This window comes from Leucopleurus acutus, assembly GCF_964270905.1.
Source record: "Leucopleurus acutus genome assembly, chromosome: 2".
NCBI classification, from domain to species: Eukaryota; Metazoa; Chordata; class Mammalia; order Artiodactyla; family Delphinidae; genus Leucopleurus; species Leucopleurus acutus.
The window spans coordinates 80,686,243-80,707,568 of record NC_139143.1 but is presented as its reverse complement, the minus strand read 5'-3'; the positions used below and the strand labels follow the sequence as shown (position 1 = coordinate 80,707,568).

General features: G+C 36.5%; 1 protein-coding gene across 5 annotated transcripts in view; it reads right to left on the bottom strand.

The window, feature by feature from the left end:
* The window catches only part of ASH1L (ASH1 like histone lysine methyltransferase), a 213,764-nt gene that overhangs the window by 91,999 nt on the left and 100,439 nt on the right, over nucleotides 1–21,326 (bottom strand). For all 5 annotated transcript variants that reach the window (XM_082834259.1, XM_082834258.1, XM_082834256.1 and 2 more), the window contains one exon: nucleotides 19,862–20,041. In XM_082834259.1, the coding sequence (XP_082690385.1) occupies nucleotides 19,862–20,041 (180 nt within the window). The remainder of the gene's footprint in view (nucleotides 1–19,861; nucleotides 20,042–21,326) is intronic.

The following is a 21,326-nucleotide window of genomic DNA, read 5'->3' as shown; positions in this document are numbered from 1 at the left end:
GAAAACTATAAGATGCTGCTGAAAGAAATAGAAAAAAATACAAATAAATGAGAAGATATTTCATGCTCATGGACTGGAAGAATTAATATTGTTAAAATACCCATAACTGCACAAAGCAATCTACAGATTCAATGCAATAATAAAAAAAAAATCCCAATGGCATTTTTCACAGAAAAAGAACAAACAATCCTAAAATTTTTATGGAACCACAGAAGACCCCAAATAGCCAAAGCAATCTTGAGAAAGAACAAAGCTGAAGGCATCACACTTCCTGATTTCAAACTGTATTACAAAGCTAAAGTAATCAGAACAGTATGGTATTGGCACAAAAAACAGACAAACAGATGAATGGAATATTACTTAGCCATTGAAAAGAAGGAAATCCTGTCATTGAGACAATACAGATGGACCTTGAGGGCATGATGCTAAATAAATAAGTCAGATAGAGAAAGACAAACACCTTATGATCTCACTTATATGTGGACTCTATTAAAAAAAAAAAAAGACCAAAATAAAAACATCAAACTCATTGACACAGAGAATAGATTTGATGGTTGCCAGAAGTAGGGGGGTGGGGAGGGATGAAATGGTCAAGGTGGTCAAAAAGTACAAACTTCTAGTTATAAAATAAATAATTCCTGTAGATGTAACATACAGTATGGTGACTATAATTAATGACATTATATTGCATATTTGAACGCTGTTGTGGTTGACATCACAGTGACTGAATGATCACAGTTAATATCATCAATTACACATGATATCATGTGCTTCCTGATTTGATTCACTGAGAAGAAAACATTACTTTTGTGGTATTCCTGACAACCTTAATCTATTCATGAAGAAACATCAAACTCAAATTTTAGAACCTTCTATGAAACAACTCCTCTGTACTCATAAAGAAATGTCAATATGATGAAAGACAAAGGCTGGAGAAGTGTTCCAAATTAAAGGAGAATAAAGAGACATGGCAACTAAATGTAATGCATAATTATATATTGGATCCTGAATCAATGCAGAAAAAAAATGTTATAAAGGGCATAACTGACACAATTAGTGAAATTTGATTATTAACTGTGTATTAGATAATAGTATTGTAGTGATGTTAAGATCCTGAAGAAAATGTCCTGGTTCATAGGAAATACATGCTAAAATATTTCTGAGTCACTGGTTAAAATGTCTATAACTTTATATCAAAAAACTGAGAAAAAAAATGTGTGTATAAGAGAAAGAGAGCAGGCAGAAAGGGAAGTAGAGAAAGAAATGTGGCAGAAATCAACATTTGATGAACCTGGGTGAAAGGTATATAATACTTCTGTAAAATCTTGCAATCTTCTTTAGGTTATCACCCACCATGCATAAAAATAAATAATAAATACATGATATGCTTTGGGAAAATATTAAACCAAGTTTTTGCAATAAATTAATTTACTTTGGTAGTAAAAACTTATTTAGAGGGCTTCCCTGGTGGCGCAGTGGTTGGGAGTCCGTCTGCCAATGCAGGGGACACGGGTTCGTGCCCCGGTCCGGGAGGATCCCACATGCCGCGGAGCGGCTGGGCCCGTGAGCCATGGCCGCTGAGCCTGCGCGTCCGGAGCCTGTGCTCCGCAACGGGAGAGGCCACGGCAGTGAGAGGCCCACGTACCGAAAAAAAACCCACAAAAAAATAAAAAACTTATTTAGATTAATGTTTAAATAAGAATAAATTTCTTTAGCACCAAATAACCACAGGGAAAATAGGACCAAAATCATACTGAAAGGTAAGAAAAACTGTATTGGAGGAGTTAAAACACTGTTCTACTGGAAAACATAGTAGAACATATTTGTAAAGACTGTTGTGATTTTAATCTCTAAGAGTTTAGGACTATCACTTAGATGTACTTAAATATAAATGACAAATAAAAACTATGTAAAAGATCTTGGTAAATGTCAAGGGAGTATACAAATTATAATGTAATAATAGTTGATCACAGAAACAATGTTTTTCATACACATCAAACTTTTAAAGAAAAAATTTGGCATTTACTACATTTTGGAATGTCTTTCTTGGGTGAAAATGAAAAGGATAGACAAATAATAATTTCCTCACATATTTGTTACCAAATAAGAGGGCAGATGCTGCTTTTAGCATTTAAAATTTTTCTAAGGAAAATTTAAGTCATACATTTTTTAGAAATTCAGGCAGTTTGTTACTTCTTTTTCATAATATAGAAAATGGACTGATAGTTTCAAGGCACATGGGAGGAACAAAGAATACTCATGGCCAAAAGAAGCTTACAGTCTGGTGGAGGAACAAACATGTATGCATATATGCCTAGTTTAAAAATTAGAATGTGATAAAATTCTTAAGGTTCTACTAAGCTTTACAAAAGGGAAAAGAAAAGTAAAATTAATCTCAACTACAGGAGAATTAAGGTAACCTTTTATTTAATGAGGGAGTATTTCAAATCTTGAGTAAAGTCTGAAAGGATGAATGGCATTTGGCAAGTAAAAGGCTAGTGGGCAGGTCGTTTTTACCACTTAGAGCAAACACCTAGGACAAGCACCAAGAGTAAAGTGGAGGATGGAGAAACTGGGGGAAATTATCAGATGCTGTAGTTAAGGGAATGAATATTTCAGGAGTGTAACTGGAGATAAGACTAGAAAAACAGGTTATACTAGATCATGGTAGGTCTTAAATATTATTGAAGAATTTTGGATTCTATAATGTAGGAAATAAGTGCACAGTTGGCCCTCCCTATTTGCGGATGGAGAACCCGCAGATACACAGGGCAGACTGTACTATACCGTTTTCCATAAGGGAACTGAGCCTCTGTGCATTTTGGTATCTGTGGGGTGGGGGTCTGGAAGCAATCCCGCACAGATACCATGAGACGACTATATCTCAAAGAAAATCTGAGTAGAGGAGTAACAATCCTGAGGATATCATATTACTGTATTCAAGAGAAAGTAAGTTTTATAAGGGTTAATTTTATCCTAGGTCACAAATTTAGTGACAATGGAGTTAGACATTTAAAAAATTTATTGAATATTTATTTACTTCATACATGTCAAGCATTTAACCCACAAAACTCTATCAAGTAGGTACTTTTCATCACGCCATTTTTTTAGATGAGGACACTGAGGACATAGGTCAGTAATATGCCCCAATTCATGTAACTAGTAAGTGAAGGAGTAAGGATTTGAGTTCTATAACCACAACTTGATGCATTACCCTTGCTGGATTTAAGAATCACTTGAATCTAGCCTCTTTCTCGAAACTTAGACAATCTATTCTGTATTCCACTGGTAGTTAAACTTCTGAAAATACTATTTTCATAAACTACCTTGCTGAAGATGTTAACATTTCTCTCAACACACTTTACCAACCCACACTATTTTCTGTAACAGATTTATTTTACTAATTTTATTTAGATTAACACAAATTTACATGATCTTAGCACAACCAACTATCCATAGGGAGAAATGGCCCAGAATCATATTGAAAGGTAATTAAGATCATACCAGGGTTAAAATATTCTGAACACCATCTACAGACAACCGGAGCATAAACCCCTTCAATGTTCCTTCATGAACATCATGGCAGAACTTTTGTCCTGAGTATGTAAAATTTGTAGAGGGAGGATATAAAAGCATGTTTTTTTGTAATGCCACAATGTAATGTAATTTCCCTAACCCTCCAATTGAAACTAGTTTACCTCACAATTTAAAACCTTTGAGGAGCATGACATTTTTAGATAAAATAGAAGTTAAAATTATATTTCCAGATTACTAAACTTTATCAGCCCTAATGTCTTATCTCATAAAGTATGTAATGTAAAATATACATTCTTATCTAGAATGAACATTCCATCTAAAATAGAAATTAATGGAATTTTCCAGACAAGTCAATTTTTTTTTTTAACAATCAAACAGTATTTAAGTTAGAGGCAAAGTGGCAACAGGTGTAAGTGTTGCAGCCAATTATTGCCCACATACAAATATTAGCTATGTCACCTACTAGCTGTGTAACACTGGACAAATTACTTACTCTCTCTAAGGCTTAGCTTCTTCAATAACAGTATCTGGTCTTTCACAAGATTAAATGAGATAATATATGCAAAGTGCTTAACACAGCAACTGGCACATAGTGGGCACTCAGTAAGGACTAACTCTCTTCAGTTTAGCCAATGAGTACAGCCTAGCCTAATACTATATACCAGAAAAATTCCAAATAGATCTGGGAACTAGATGTAAAAATCAAAGTTAAACAATTACTAGAAGAAAATAAGGCTGGATTTCTTAGTTCCTTTAAAACCTGGGTGTGGGGAAGCTTTTCTAATAATAATCCAAAATCCAGAAGCACAATACAAACAAAAACAAAACAAAAATTTGACTACATGAAAATATGGACCTTTGTATGATAAAAATCATCATCATATGCAAAGTCCAGAGTCAAACTACAGAATCCATTAAAATACTATGAGGACTATTAATTGAGTTCAGCAAGGCTTGCAGGATATAAAATCGATATACAAAAATCAAGTGTATTTCTATATATTAGCAATAAACATATAAAATGGAATTTAAAAATTCCATTTACAATAACATCAAAAGAATAAAATGCTTAGGAGTATGTTTAACAAAAGTACTTACAAGACTTACATACTGAAAACTAAAAAATACTGTTAAAAGAAATTTTAAAAGAATTGAATAACTAGAAAGACATCCCACGTTCATGGATCAAAATACTTAATATCGGTAAGATATAAAACTCTCCAATTAATCTACATTTTTTTTTCAAAATCCTAGCTGGTTTTTTTTTTGCAGAAATCAACAAGTTGATCCTGAAATTCATATGGAAATAGCAAGGGACCCAGAATTAGCCAAACAAAGTTGGAAGAAGCCAGAAGAGCCAAAGTTAGAGGCATCATATTTCAGTATTCAACACAGTATGCTACTGGGATAACAAAAGACATATAGCGAATAAGCACAAAAGACAAATAACAAACTGACAAAAAATGTAGTGCAGTTTATATCACAAAGGGCAAATCTCCTTAATATATAAGGAACTCTTAAAAATCAAGGGAAAAAAAAAAGACTAAACAACCTGATAGAAAAATGGTGGGAAAAACACTGAAGGTTTAGGCTTTCCTTGAGCTTAGAGACTTAAAGAAGCAGACTCTCTTTCTTAGCAGCTTAGAAGAAGCAAGATACCACTGAGTTCTACAACTCCAAAAAAATGAATATGAGCATGGATAAGAACCTCAAATCTCAGATGAGATTTGGCTGCTACCTTGATTCCAGCCTTGTGAGACATAGAGCAGAAAAGTCTAGACTCCTAAAATTCCAGGGAATCTGTGAGATAATAAATGGGTAACGTTTTAAGCTGCTAAAATTGTGGTAATGTGTTACACAGTAATAGAAAATTAATACATGTATGTGTGTACATATATATACTTATTTATTTCCTCGTTCTGAAAAGAGCCTAAAAGCATTGCCACACCTCAGGAACAATGACAACCTAGTAGCAAACAGCATATCAAGTACCCAGATTTTGATTTCTAAATAATTCCCATTAAAAGAAACCAGGGACTTCCCTGGTGGCACAGTAAGACTCCATGCTCCCAACGCAGGGGGCCTGGGTTCAATCCTTGGTCAGGGAACTACATCCCACATGCACGTCGCAACTAAGAGTTCACATGCCACAACTAAGGAGCTGGTAGGCCACAACTAAAGAGCCCCCCTGCCGCAAGTAAGACCCAGCGTAACCAAATAAATATTAAAAAAAAAAAAAAGAGAAAGAAACCAAAACTTCTTGAGTGAAATAACTGATTCCTGATCTGAGGCAAGGAAAGAACAAGGTAAATCTGATAAACAACAGCAAAGAAATAAAAGCAAATACCAAAACAAACAAAAGAACCAGGGTGAATGATACCTTTCTATGACAGAAAGCAGGGAAATGCTCAAAGATGAATGAGGTTATGCCTAAAAGAAACAGGGCCCAGCTTAAAGTGTCTTCTGTGATTAAAATTTGGGAAATTTGTGCATGTCTCCACAAAATGATGGTACTGGATTATGATATATTAAATTTTTTTTTGCGGTACGCGGGCCTCTCACTGCTGTGGCCTCTCCCACTGCAGAGCACAGGCTCCGGATGCGCAGGCTCAGCGGCCACGGCTCACGGGCCCAGCCGCTCCGCGGCATGCGGGATCCTCGCAGACCGGGGCACGAACCCATGTCCCCTGCATTAGCAGGCGGACTCTCAACCACTGCGCCACCAGGGAAGCCCTAAAAATTTTTATGAGTCCATACGATACTCAAAAGAAAAGAAAAATTCTGAGTGTGTAAAGGGAAGAAAAGTCAAAGCTCATCTTCCCAGAAAAATATCAGCTAATAAATGTTGAAGAAATGACAGAATTAGAAAATTACCAGTTTGCAACTAACAATGTACTCACCAGTTTAGTCAAAGATCATAATGGATGCTAAAATATTAGATTAAAAAAAAAAAGACTGCTAGAGAAGAAGCCAGAGCCTCAACTATCACCCCATGATTTACTAATTTACAACAGTAAAAATGTATCTTTACATTGGAGAGATCTGGTGGATACCACACCTTAATCAAGTGATCAAACATGGCATAACCAACAGTCAAACAGTAAGTGGGATGCAATTAGAAGTACGAAATATCACATATGTAATACTCCTACCAAGATTTAACCTAAATCTAATCATGAAGAAATAATTTTAAAATTGTGGAATGTAGCACAACAAGCTTAAGTTCCTCAAAAAGGATCAATCTCATAAAAAACAAAAGATAGGGAATATTCTAGATTAAAATAATACACATAGCTAGCAATCAGGTGTAACACATGTTATCTGTTTGGATTCTACATTAAAAGAAAACAAATTGAAATAAAAGATAATTTTAGGACAATAGAGAAAATGTAAGTATGGGCTGTATATTAATGATATTACTGATATACTGCTTTGTTTAAAAAAAAATAATTAATTAATTTTATTTTTGGCTGTATTGGGTCTTCATTGTTCTGCGTGCGTGAGTTTTTTCTAGTTCTGGCGAGCAGGGGCTACTCTTCGTTGCGGTGCACGGGCTTTTCATTGCGGTGCCTTCTCTTGTGGTGGAGCACGGGCTCTAGGCGCACAGCCTTCAGTATTTGTGGCACGCAGGCTCAGTAGTTGTGGCTCGCGGGCTCTAGAGCACAGGCTCAGTAGTTGTGGCGCACAGGCTTAGTTGCCCCGCAGCATGTGGGATCTTCCCAAACCAGGGGTCGAACCCGTGTCCCCTAGCAGGCGGATTCCTAACCACTGCACACCAGGGAAGTCCTACTTATTTTCTTAGATATGATAATGGTATTAAGATTAGGTAGGAGAGTATCCTAGTTCTAAGGTGATAACTTCTGAAATGCATAGGGGTGAATGAATGTCTGCAACTTACTTTCAAAATTTTCACCGGACAAAAATGTTTTCCCCTGCAAAAATGTAAATGTGTGTATAGAGAGAATTAAAGCAAATGTGGCAAAATGTTGATAAATTTAGGTATGGTATATGAGTGTTAATTTTGCCAGAGATTTGAGTATTTTCAAACAAACAAACAAAACAAACAAAAACACTGTGAAAAAAATAAAACAGTTTAATCTGGGAAGGTAGTCCCCTTGTATGCCTATGCAAGATTTACTGATCTAGGGCTTAAGGGAGGTGAATTAGGTAATTTCTAAGGTATGTTCAGGTTGGAAAGTGCTAATACTGTGTTTTTACAGAGAAAACACGACTACATGTCTATTAAAAAGTATTTTAAAGAAGTATTATTTCACTTCCCAAATTTCTAGTTTACAATAATACCATCATTACTATAGCAATTATGATGTCATTTGTAATTTCTACACTTTAAGATATGTTAATTCCCAATTTTCATCACAAAATTGTATTTTCCTAATCTCTTCCTTGAACTCTGATAGTATTTACAGTTTGAGACACACATTTCCTAAGGGAAGGCTATATCATTTTCCACTCTCAGTAACAGAATAGAGGGATATCTCAGAACTTGAGATAACAGATCTCCTGCAAAGTTTTCCTGGTAAAATATATATAACATAAAATTTCCCATTTTAACCAATCTTAAGTGTGCAGCTCAGTGGTATTAAGTACATTCACACTGCTGTACAACCATCACTATCATCCATCTAGAGAACACTTCATCTTGTAATACTGAAACTCTGTATCCATTAAACAATAACTGCCACCAGCCCCTGGCAACCACCATTCTCCATTCTCTCTCCATGCATCTGACTACTCTAGGTACCTCTTATAAGTGGACTCAAACAGTATTTGTCTTTTTCTGACTGATTCATTTCACTTAGCATAATATTTTCAAGGTTCATCCATATTGTAGGAGGTGTCCAAATTCCTTCTTTTTTAAGGCTGAATAATATTCCATTGTATGAATGGGATATAATTTTTGAAGTATCTTAAATCTTGTTATTTATTAAAATATATTAAATCTTGTTATTAAAAGTCCATCAGGCCTGTATTAAAGAACAGTCAAGTGAGAAATAGTAATTGCTAATGAAGCCACTTTATTATCACTAGAGGGAGCTAGAGCAACAGAGCTGCTGCCAGATACAAACACATTTTCCTTAGCCATAAGACTGGACATAACCAAGCTTCTATAAAAAATAGAACGGAATGTAAATGTGGTTATGGATTCCCTCCCAATGCTTCTCCATTTCTAAGTGGCAAACTGAACTTTCATAAATCATGATTTATAATTCCTGACAATATACAGTGATGGCCTGATATGTTCTACTCCACATTAGGAGCCAAATCACATGTGGAAAGTTTTTAATCATCTCTGTTAATGCAATCTTTATTTTTTATTATATTAAAAAATCACTTTTCGGACTTCCCTGGCGGTCCAGCGGTTAAGACCCTGCGCTTCCACTGCAGGGGCCACGGGTTCAATCCCTGGTTGGGGAATTAAAATCCCACATGCCTTGGGGCCAAAAAGACAAAACAAAACAAAAAGACTTATTTTTTTCTAGGGAAAAAAGAGGCAAGAGGCTCTTAGTTTAATCATGATGGGTGACTGCAGAGAAAAGAGTATAGAAAACAGGATTTAAAAGACAAATGCAGTGACTTCCCTGGTGGCACAGTGGTTAAGAATCCACCTGCCATTGCAGGGGATACGGGTCCGATTCCTGGTCTGGGAAGATCCCACATGCTGTGGAGCAACTAAGCCCATGCGCCACAACTACTGAGCCTGCATGCCACAACTACTGAAGCCCATGTGCCTAGAGCCTGTGCTCTGCAACAAGATAAGCCAGAGCAATGAGAAGCATGTGCACCACAACGAAGAAGAGCCCCCACTCGCCACAACTAGAGAAAGCCTGCGCACAGCGCTGAAGACCCAACGCAGCCAAAAATAAAAAAATTTTAAAAAGACAAATGCATAAAAAATAATTATAAATGTATGTTTTAGGGCACAAAATAGAATAAAGATGTAATTTGTAATTTCAATAATATAAAAGGAAGGCATGGAGCTTTACAGGAATAGCATTTTTGTATGTGACTGAAGTTAAGTTGGTATCAATTCAAATTACAGAGTTATATCTTTAGGAAGTTATATGTAATCTCCATGGTAACCACAGATAAAATAGCTATAGAATATACACAAAAGGGAATGAGAAGGGAATCAAACAGGTAACTACAAGAAGATCAGCTAAGTACAAAAGAAGGCAGTAAGGAGGAAATGAGGGACAAAAAGCTATAACACATATGGAAAACTAAATGGCAAGCATAAATCCTTTCTTATTAGTAATTACTATAAATGTAAACTGATGAGACTTTCCAGTCAAAAGGCAGAGAGGAGCAAAATGAATATAAAACATGATCTAACTACATACATGCTGTCTACAAGAGATTCACTTTAGATCCAAAGATGGGAACTGGATGCACATGAAAGGATGGAAAAAGATATTCCATGCAAATAGTAACCAAAAGAGAGATAAGGAGATTATACTAATATCAGAAAAAGAGACTTTAAGTAAATAAGTAAAAAACTGTAACAAGAGACAAACATTAAATATTGACAAGAGAGTCCATTCACCATAAAGCTATAACAATTATAAAAAAATATTCAGGGCTTCCCTGGTGGCGCAGTGGTTGGGAGTCCGCCTGCCGATGCAGGGGACACGGGTTCGTGCCCCGGTCAGGGAGGATCCCGCGTGCCGCGGAGCGGCTGGGCCCGTGAGCCATGGCCGCTGGGCCTGCGCGTCTGGAGCCTGTGCTCTGCAGCGGGAGAGGCCACAACAGTGAGAGGCCCGTGTACAGCAAAAAAAAAAAAAAAAAACCAAAATATTCACCAAACATCAGAGGACCCAAAATATATGAAGGAAACACTGACAGAATTTAAGAGAGAAACAGACAGTTGTACAATAACTGTTGGCAGAACAACAACACAGAAGATCAGTAAGTATGAGAACAACATCATAAACCAATCAGTTCTAACAGAAACAGAAATAACACTCTACCCAACAACAGCAGATTACATAGTCTTCTCAGGTGCACATGGAACATTCTTTAGGACAGACCATATGTTAGGCTACAAAATAAGTCAATAAATTAAAAAGGATTGAAACCATACAGAATATCTTTTCTGATCACAAAGGAATGAAACTAGACATGAAGGAAAACTGAAAAATTCACTTATGTGTGGAAATTAAACAACATACTCTACTCTTAAGCAACCAATGGGTCAAATAAAAAAATCAAAAGGGAAACTGGAAAATACTTTGAAATGAATGAAAACAAAAACAGAACAAAACTTACGTGATGCAGTAAAAGCAGTGCTAAGAGGAAAATTTTTATGTGAAAACACATAAATTAAAAGAGAAGAAAGATCCCAAATCAGTAACTAACTGTACAATGAACACTCAGTGGTAGAGCCACTGTGGAAAAGTTTGGTGGTTCTTTTAAAAGCTGCACGTATGCTCGTGCTTCTCTTCATAATCTAATGTATCTTTTGCCTTTTACTAAAGATTCATCTGGGGAGGGAAAAGCATGACTGCTGCTACAATTTTTTGAGGCCTTCTGAGGATAAACAAAAGAAATAAAAATTAAAAATAAATTAAAGCTAAATGTAGAATTACCATATGGTCTAGCAATTTCACCCCTAAGTTTATACACAAAGGACTGAAAACAGGGACCTGAACAGATAAATGTATGCCAATGTTCACTGCAGCATTGTTCACAATACCCAAAGGCAGAAACAACCAAAGTGCCCATTAACAGAGAAACAAAATGTGCTATCTACATACAATGGAATATTACTCAGCCAGAAAAAGGAATGAAGTTCTGATACATGCTACAACATGAATGTTAAAGAGATGTTAAATAAAATAATCCATACCCCAAAACACAAATACTGTGTATGCTTCCATTTACATGGGGTACCCAGAAGAGGCAAATTATAGAGACTGAAAGTACATTAGACATTTATTATGTGCTGTGGAGAGTTTTAGAAGGAGTGGGTAGTTTTTGCTTAATTATTATAGTTTCTGTTTGAGGTAATGAAAAAATTTTGGAAATAGACAGTGGTAAATGTTGTACAACATTGTGAATATAATTAACGCCATTGAAGTGCAACCTTAAAAATAGCTAAAATGGCAAATTTTATAAGTATTTTACAATTTAAAAAATTAATAATGTAATATACCAAAAACTATTGACTTGTACACTTGAAATAGGTTAACTGTATGATATGTGAATTACATCTCAATAAAACTATCTATAAAAAAAAAGAGGATAGGAAACATCTTTTAGGAGACAGGAAACAACTCTTTCGGAGAGTGAGACGCAGAAGAAACAACTAAGATTTACTTTGAGTGCCTATTGTATGCCAGTGGTTTTACATATATCATCACACTTGGGTAGCGTGGATGCGATATCAGAATTCATACTTTAGAAACAAAACAATTCAGTTTGAGATGACGAGAAAGTTCTGGAGGTGGACAGTGGTGATGTCTGCACAACAAGGTAATGTACTTAATGCTACCGAATGGTGCACTTAAAATGATTAAAATAGTAAATTTTATGCCATGTATATTTAACCACAATATAGTTAATTAAAAAATTTAAAACATGAAGCTACTCTTGTTTTAAAAAATGTTACTCTGGACACTGGTCCTGGCAATGATTTTTTTGGGTATGATACCAAAAGCAAAGGCATCAAAAGCAAAGATAAGCAAACTAAGAAGCTTCTGCACAGCACAGGAAATGATCAACAAAACAAAAACTACTAAACGGGAGAAAATATCTGCAAATTATATCTGACAAGGGGTTAATATCCAAAATTTATAAAGGACTCACTCATACAACTCAAGAGCCCAAAACCCAAACAATCTGATCAAAAAATAGGCAGATGGTCTAGACATTTTTCCAAAGAAGACATACAGAAGACCAACAGGTACATGAAAATATGTTCAATATCGCTATCAGGCAAATGCGAATCAAAACCACAATGAGCTATCGCCTCACACCTGTCAGAATGGCTATTATCAAAAAGACAAGAAATAACAAGTGTTGTTGAGGCTGTGGAGAAAAGGGAACCCTTGTGCACTGCTGGTGGGGATGTAAATTGGCACAACCACTATGGAAAGCAGTATGGAGGTTCCCCAAAAATTAAAACTAGAACTACCATACGATCTAACAATTCCACTTCTGGGTATTTATCTGAAGAAAACAAAAACACTACCTTCAAAAGATATATGCACCTTCATGTTCACTGCAGCATTATTTACAATAGCTAAGATAGGGAAACAACCTAAGTGTCCATTGAGAGATGAATGGATAAAGAAAATGCTATATATGTAAGCATATACACATACACAAATACACAATGGACTATTATTCAGTCATACAAAGAATGAAATCTTGCGACTTGCGAGAATATAGACAGACCTTGAGGGCATTACGCTAAGTGAAGTAAGTCAGACAGAGAAAGACAAATACGGAATGATCTCGCCTGTATGTGGAACAAACAAATGAGGGAGTTCCCTGGTGGTCCAGGGGTTAAGAATCCGTCTTCCAATGCAGGGGATGTGGGTTCAGTCCCTGGTGGGGGAACTAAGATCCCACATGCCACGGGGTAACTAAGCCCGCGGGCCACAGCTAAAGAGAAGCCTACAGCCGCAGTGAAGAGCCCAAATGTTGCAACGAAAGATCCTGCATGCCGCAACGAAGATGCCTCATGTTGCAACTAAGACCCAATGCAACCAAAATTAAATAAGTAAATATTAAACAAAAAGCAAAGGACAAACAAATGAACACCCCCCCTACACACACACACACACACACACACACACACACACACACACACACACACACACACACACACACACACAACCGGCAACCAAGCTCACAGACACAGAGAACAGACTGGTGGTCGCCAGAAGCAAGAGGAACAAAATGGGTGAATGGAGTCAAAAGCTACAAACTTCCAGTTATGAAAGAAGTAAGTCATGGTAATGTAGTATACAGCATGGTAACTACAGTTAATAATACTGTATTGCATATATGAAAGTTGCTAAGAGAGTATGTTGCAAAAGTTATCATCATAAGAAAAAAAGTTTTTTAACTATGCATAGTGACAGTTTAACCAGACTTATTGTGGTGATTATTTTGCAATATTCACAAATACCTAATCATTATGTTATACATCTGAAGCCACTATAATTTTGTATGTTAATTATACTGCAATAAATAAATACTTCACTCAAGTTATTGTCATCATTTTCTTAGTGATTGAGATAAAAGCAGGTAAACTGAAATTTTCACCTTGTTTTGCTAAAAATGGTCTGTGTGACTTGAGTAAGTCATTTAACCTTTTAATAGCTTCAGTTTTCTCATCTGTCAAATAAAGGGTTAGGTCTAGATGAAATGAGGGAGGCTGAGTGTGCATGGGAACAAGGGACATATGGGAATCCCTGAACTTTCTGTTCCAGGGATTTCTGCCTAAAACTGCTCTAAAAAATAGAGTTTATTAATTAACAAATAAAAATTCAAAACTACTTCATACAGGGAATGGTGTGAGGTTCAGCATTCATTCAGTCCACACTCCTATATTTAAACTGAACTTAGAACCTAGAATGTTCCTAAAGCATTTCAGGGGAAAATTAACCATATTCTGGTGTTTAATCCAACCTTAACCACTAGATTATCTATAACAAATAAATTTTAATCCACTACCCTTTGAGCCTCAGTTTCTGACAAGCAGCATGATTCAGTGGTAAAACAAGAATGGTGAGACCTCTAAGTGTTCAAAACCCCAGTAATGATTTCGATGATAAATTTTATAAACTTAGTAAGTTCCTTAACTTTTCTGTGCCAATTTCTTAAATAGTAGACAGTAACCCTTACTTTACCATTTCTCACAGATTTAATATGAAAGCATTCTGAAAATTTAAATAATATATCAAAGGTAAGATGGCACCATGCTTTCATTTTATTTCCAAAGATACATACTATTTTGAGGAAATGACAGCTAAGTGTAAACATTATGTGTTATACATGTAATATAAATAATAATATAGTGTTATATAATATATAATAAATACATCTATATTTTACATATATAATTCCCATGCAAACAAGCAATATTCTGTAAGCTTGAAAATTACAGTTATCCCATTTCCTGTAATAGATTTAGTGCTCAAAAGTAGCCCATAAATCAAAGGAAGTATATGAGGAGAGTTTCTTATTTTAAAAAACTTAGAAGTCACAGTATCTGAGAGCCAGGATAACCTTAAGATATGAACTGTGTAGTTCAACAGCTTCACTTTATACATCAAGCTTCATTTTTACCACTCCCAGAGAAACTTAAGTACTCCGCCCAAAACATTACACGACAGTGGCAGTACTTTTAGGAGTACTAAAAGTAGAAACCTTACCCCACAAACGTAGAACTAAGGGCTCCCTTCAAAGTAGTGTTAATTTTTCGATATTTTGCTCTTCACCATAATGTATACTCTAAAGTCTGAAGTTCACTCTCCAATTCACCTGATTTATATCTGATATTTCATATTCTTAAAACTCCTATTAGATAAAATTTAAATTCCAAAAGTAATATAGCATTTTTATAACTTCACGCAATAAAGACACATAGAAAATAAGAAGTAAAAACCTCATTACCCCATTCCGAATCCTATAACCTAGAAGGGTATAGCAGGCACAATAATATGCAACCCCCTCCCCAAATCAAAATCCCCAGAAGCTGGGAATATGTAGAAGAAATTGAGGTTTCTAATCTGTTGATTTTGAGATAGGGAGATTATTCTGGATTATCTGGCTGGGCCCAACTTAATCACAAGTGTCCTTATAAATGGAAGAGGAACAAAAATGAGGCAGTCAGTGGGGAAAAAAAAAGTGAAAACAGAACCAATGTTGAAGTGATTCAATGTGAGGATTCAACTTGTCACTGCTGGTTCTGAAGACAGAAGGGGCCCCAAGCCAAGGAATTCTGGAAAGGCAAGAAAAAGAATTCTACCCTAGAGCCTCCAGAAGGGACACACAGCTATGCTAACACCTTGATTTTAGCCTAGAGAGATCGATTTTGACTATAAAATAAATTTGACTTGCTTTAAGCAACTTAAATAATTTATTACAGCAGGCATAGAAAACTAATACACAGGTTAATAGTTTGATGACTATAATACTAAGACATTCTTTGGTGCCTATATACATGTACATAGTAATAGAGGTTTTCTTAAACCAAGGAGTACTGGCTGTACCACTTTTATCTGGTGTATTAATGACATCATCACACACCTAGGAATACAAAAAAAAACATCAGGATCATCACTAACTCTAGCCCAATCCTTTCATCCAATCAGTCTTTAATTCATTTCAATTTTAATGTAAAAAATGTTCAAGAGTCCACCCTTTCCAACATCCAGCCACCTTAGCTATCACCTCAGCTCATGACATGACTTCTATCCTGGAGAACCACAAAGGTGTCCTGCTTCCTAACTGGTCTTCTAACTTCTAATATTTCCTCATCTAATTAATTTCCCATACTGATACTGGAGTCTAATCTTGATCCAATTTTAACTGAATCACACCCTCCCCTCACAGTTCTTTAAAATCTAAAATGATTTATATAAAAAAGAGTAAACTTGCAATGTCCTTGTACCATTCTGTGATCCAAAAAACAAATTTCCCTAACATGGAGGACTTTTAGGGCAATGAAACTATTCTGTGACACTACTGTGGTAGATACATGTCATTATACATTTACCAAAAGCCATAGAAAGCACAGCACCAAGAGTGAACCCTAATGCCTACTATGAACTTTGGGTGATCTGTGTCAATACAGGTTCATTGATTGTAATAAAGGTACCACTGTGGTGCAGGATGTCCATAGTAGGGAATGTTGTGCATGCATAAGGACAGGGGGTATATGCAAAATCTCTATACTTTCCAACAATTCTGTTGTGAACCTAAAACTGCTCTGAATAATTGTTTATTAATTTAAAAAACAAAACAAACAATCCCCACCCCAATTGCTACCAACAAAAAACAGCCAGCCCACAAAAATATATTGGCTTCACAGTCTGTAAGAATGCACACGTGTATTATTTGATCTGTTTTAAAATATATTCCAAAATACGGCTTCCCTGGTGGCGCAGTGGTTGAGAGTCCGCCTGCTGATTCAGGGGACGCAGGTTCGTACCCTGGTCCGAGAGGATCCCACACGCCACGGAGCGGCTGGGCCCATGAGCCATGGCCGCTGAGCCTGCGTGTCCGGAGCCTGTGCTGCGCAGCTGGAGAGGCCACAACAGTGAGAGGCCCGCGTACCGAAAAAAAATAAAATAAAAAATATCCAAAATAAACCATTTTCTTCTCATTTATTTCTATGAGATGAAGAGCTAGTTCTAACATAAACAATGTCCTTTTCAGAGTGAAAGACTTTTATCTGACTAGAGACATTTTAAAACACTAATGTAGTTGATGATACTGATCTTTTGAGGAACAGTCTGATTTTATTATTAATCTCTCATTTTTAGGAATTTAATCCAGAAGAAGTACATCAGTCAAAAAGTAGAAGTAAAACTTTAACTACAGTGAGTTCCCTGGTGGTCCGGTGGCTAAGACTCTACGCTCCCAATGCAGGGAGCACGGGTTTGATCGCTGGTCAGGGAACTAGATCCCACATGCCGCAACGAAGATCCCGCACTTAGCAACGAAGAACCCACATGCTGCAACTAAGACCCGGCATAACCAAATATAAAAAAAAAAAAAAACGCAAAACCAAAAACCAAAACTTGAAATATAGTTTTTAGTGGAGAACTTTATACCTGCTTTTCTATTCAGCAAAAACATTCCTTTAAAATCGTAACTGTATTAGATCTTCCCCAAATGCATTTTCATTTTCTCATTTGTAGTGACAATGCTAACTTTTTTTCAGGCATTGTCACCTGAAATAATGATCATTATTTCTCAGCCTTCCCTGTGGCTGAAGTATGGTTACACGACTATGTTTCAGTCAGTAACTGTAAATGAGGTTTTGAAGTTTCCTTTCTTAGTCAGATTAGCTGCTATAATGAATTACCATAGACTTGGTGGTCTAAGTAACAAAATTTTATTTCTCACTGTTCTGGAGGCTGGGAAGTCCAAGATCAGGGCTGGGTTCTAAGTGAGAGCCCTCTTCCTGGCTTGCAGATACTGCTTTCTTTTCTTTTTTTTTTTTTTTAAATTTATTTATTTATTTTGGGCTATGTTGGGTCTTCGTTTCTGTGCGAGGGCTTTCTCTAGTTGCAAGCGGGGGCCAGTCTTCATCGCAGTGCGCGGGCCTCTCACTATCGCGGCCTCTTTTGTTGCGGAGCACAGGCTCCGGATGCACAGGCTCGGTAACTGTGGCTCACAGGCCCAGCCACTCCACGGCATGTGGGATCTTCCCAGACCAGGGCTCGAACCCGTGTCCCCTGCATTAGCAGGCAGATTCTCAACCACTGCGCCACCAGGGAAGCCCGATACTGCTTTCTTGTATACTCACATAGTAGAGAGAGAAATCATCTCTCTCTGTGTCTCTCTTTATAAGGATGTTAATCTCATTCAGGAGGGCTCCACCCAAATAACCTATAATTATTCAATACTTCCCAAAGGCCCCATCTCTCAATATCATCACACTGGGGATTAGGGGTTCAATATATGAAATTTCAGGGGAACACATTCACTCCATAATGCTTCCTTACAAAGAAGGTACAATACTTGTTTTTTACTCCCTTTTCCTCTTTTATCCTCTCTGTAATGAAGACCTTATGGCAGTTATGTTGGAACAAAAGGTAACCATAGGAACGCAAGCTTAGTGTTGAAATGGAAGAACAGAAAAAAAGGAGTCTAGGTCCCTGAAGACACTGTGAAGATACCATGTTAACTCTGAACTGTGTACTTCACAACTTTTTTTAAATTAAAGGAAAATAAATGTTTATCTTTAAAAAGTCTTGGTTATTTGAGAGGGTTTCTTATCATTGGCAGCTGAAACTAAGCCTAACTAATAAAACGTTTTCATGACCCAAGCCACAGAAATGGAGTACAAAGAGTTTATGTGATACCTACCTCAGTGGCAAATTAATGAAAGATCTTTTCAATGCAAAATAAAGTGTTGTGATTTATATGTTGATCACTTTAACCATACCAAGTCAGATGTATCTCTAAAATGTAACTGTTCCTCTTTCAATTTCATTCTTTTCTTGCCTAAATTCAAGAATTCCTCATGACCTTTTGATGGATACTGTGAATTTCTGCCATTAGTAACTCTCTCATTCAATTCATTTTCCACTCTGTTGCCAGAGTTATTTTTTATTTTTATTTTTTTTGCAGTACATGGGCCTCTCACTGTTGTGGCCTCTCCCGCTGCGGAGCACAGGCTCCGGATGTGCAGGCTCAGCGGCCATGGCTCACAGGCCTAGCCGCTCCGCGGCATGTGGGATCTTCCCGGACCGGGGCACGAACCCATGTCCCCTGCATCGGCAGGCGAACTCTGAACCACGGCGCCGCCAGGGAAGCCCAGCCAGAGTTATCTTAAAACACAAATTTGCACTTCCTTTTCTAAAAATAGTATTTTAAATTTCCTATAGCTTAGTGGGATAAATATCTTAAGAGTCAGTAAAGTCCACGGTCCCTATCACACAATGCTTATTTTCCACAACACCACATTTCAGAAAAAGTGAACTTCTGAGTTGTTCTAATACATGAAAAGTCTTCGCATCCTAGTATGTGCCTTGGTACATGCTATCCTAACTGGAATGCCCTTCTCCATCTTGCAAACTACTGCTGAATGTCCAAAACTTAACTCAAGTATACTCTGTGAACTACTTCTTAATGAATGATATAGTGAGTTGATAGCTCTCTGGGGTTTTAAAATGTTTCCATCAGAGGACTTATCAAGCTGAACTTTCCCAATGGAATATGAAGTTCTTAAAAGTAAGGATTTTACTCATCTGGCAAATAGTTTGGAACACAGCATTTAACAGATGAGGAATGAATGTAGAAAACCATCAAGATCATTTTAGATACAAGCAGAGTGTCCCTTTTCTTAATTTCAATTAACAAAACAGGCATCATTAGAATCCAAACTACAGAAATATAATCTAGAAAGGCAGAGAGAAGATAAAGATCAGGGAAAATAATTAGCCCCAAACAACATATCATGAGTACAGTGAACACTGAGGTGTTTGTGATGAGATTTGTATTTGTGTATATTACATTTGTATTGTTTCTTGTTTTTCTTGATAGTCAAAGTATTATTTAAAACATGGAAGAATGACAGGTCTTTAAAGGATGTCAGCTGATAGGTACCACTACTTACTCTGTAGTTTTGTAAACATCAGAATACAGCCCTGCTTTCTGATACTTCTTCTTTGGGGGACGTGGGGCCTTCTTTTCTCTTGGGATGAGAGAAAGCACAGGCTGCAAGGTACTTTCAGGTTCGGGAGGTTTGGCTGGGGTTTCAGGAGGACTGGGAATCTCAACTGCTGCTTCAGTAAAGCTAGAAAGAGAAGTTTAAAGATAATTTTATGGTGAAATTTTTTTCCTACAAATAATTATCTATTTAAAAAAACATCAGAGCAATTATAAAAAGAGACATGTGGACTTCCTCATCTGGTCATGCTGGAGTAACAGATACCAGATTTCTGTCCTCCTGACAGAAACTAATAGAAACACGGCAAAGTACAATAAACCTGAAGTAAGTTTATGAAACAATTATCAGACACTGGACAACAGTGACTATAGCACTGTGATCCCTGAGAAAATTGGAAATAAAATAGAAAGAGATGATTCCTATAACCACTTTGCCTTTACAAGGACTGAGGTAGAGGGAGTAGAGCCAAAGCAGAGAATGGCCAACTTAATGAGTTGAAAAGAGATCAGAATATGGAGAGGCTGAGGTAGTTAGAATTTGTGAGGCAGAGTACTGGAGTGGATAAAGCTATGGAGAAAAATAACTCTAGAAATCTGTGTAAGGGTCTCCTTTAGTACATTGCTAAATACTAAGTTTGTGTATGTACAAGGTGAAATTCCATAAGGCCGGACAAAGAACCACCAGAGTATTATAACCTAAACAATTTCCAGAGCTCCCACATGATGACAGATACTCAGATTCCACTAGGGAGAGTGAAAGACACTGCCCAACACTGTGGGCATTCAATAGAGATCCCAGAGGGTAACATTATCCATTTTTGTAGGGCTCAACTATCTCTGGAATAAAAGCCAGCTCTAATAAAGCTTAAAAACTAACTTCAAAAGAATCCAAACCAATCCACAAGTAAATTAACTGCCTACCAAAATAAAATCGAACATATAGAAAAGAACAAAAAACATACACACAATAATATGACATTTACAATATTAAAAAATTCAAAATGAAAAAAAAGAGCAATGACCAAAATTTTTCTAAATTTGATAAAAAGTATAAACCCAAAGTTCCAAGAAGCTAAACAAACCAGAAGCAATATAAACTAAAAAAAAAAAATCAAGTATGGCATATAATAAACTTCCTGAAAACTATTGATGAAGAAAATAAAAAGAGCCAGAGAAAAAATACACAGTCTACACAGGAGTACAAAAATAAGAATGAATGCAGATTTCATGTCTGAAATAATGCAAGCCAGAAGGCAATGAAAAGACATCTGGAAGTGCTAAAAGGAAGGGGAGGGGAGGAGCCTGTCAAAAGAGAATTCTAAATCAATCAAAAACATCTTTAAAAATTAAGGTGAATATAGTTCCAGGCAAAGATGGAATAGACACTTCTACCTATCCTCCCATTAAGTACA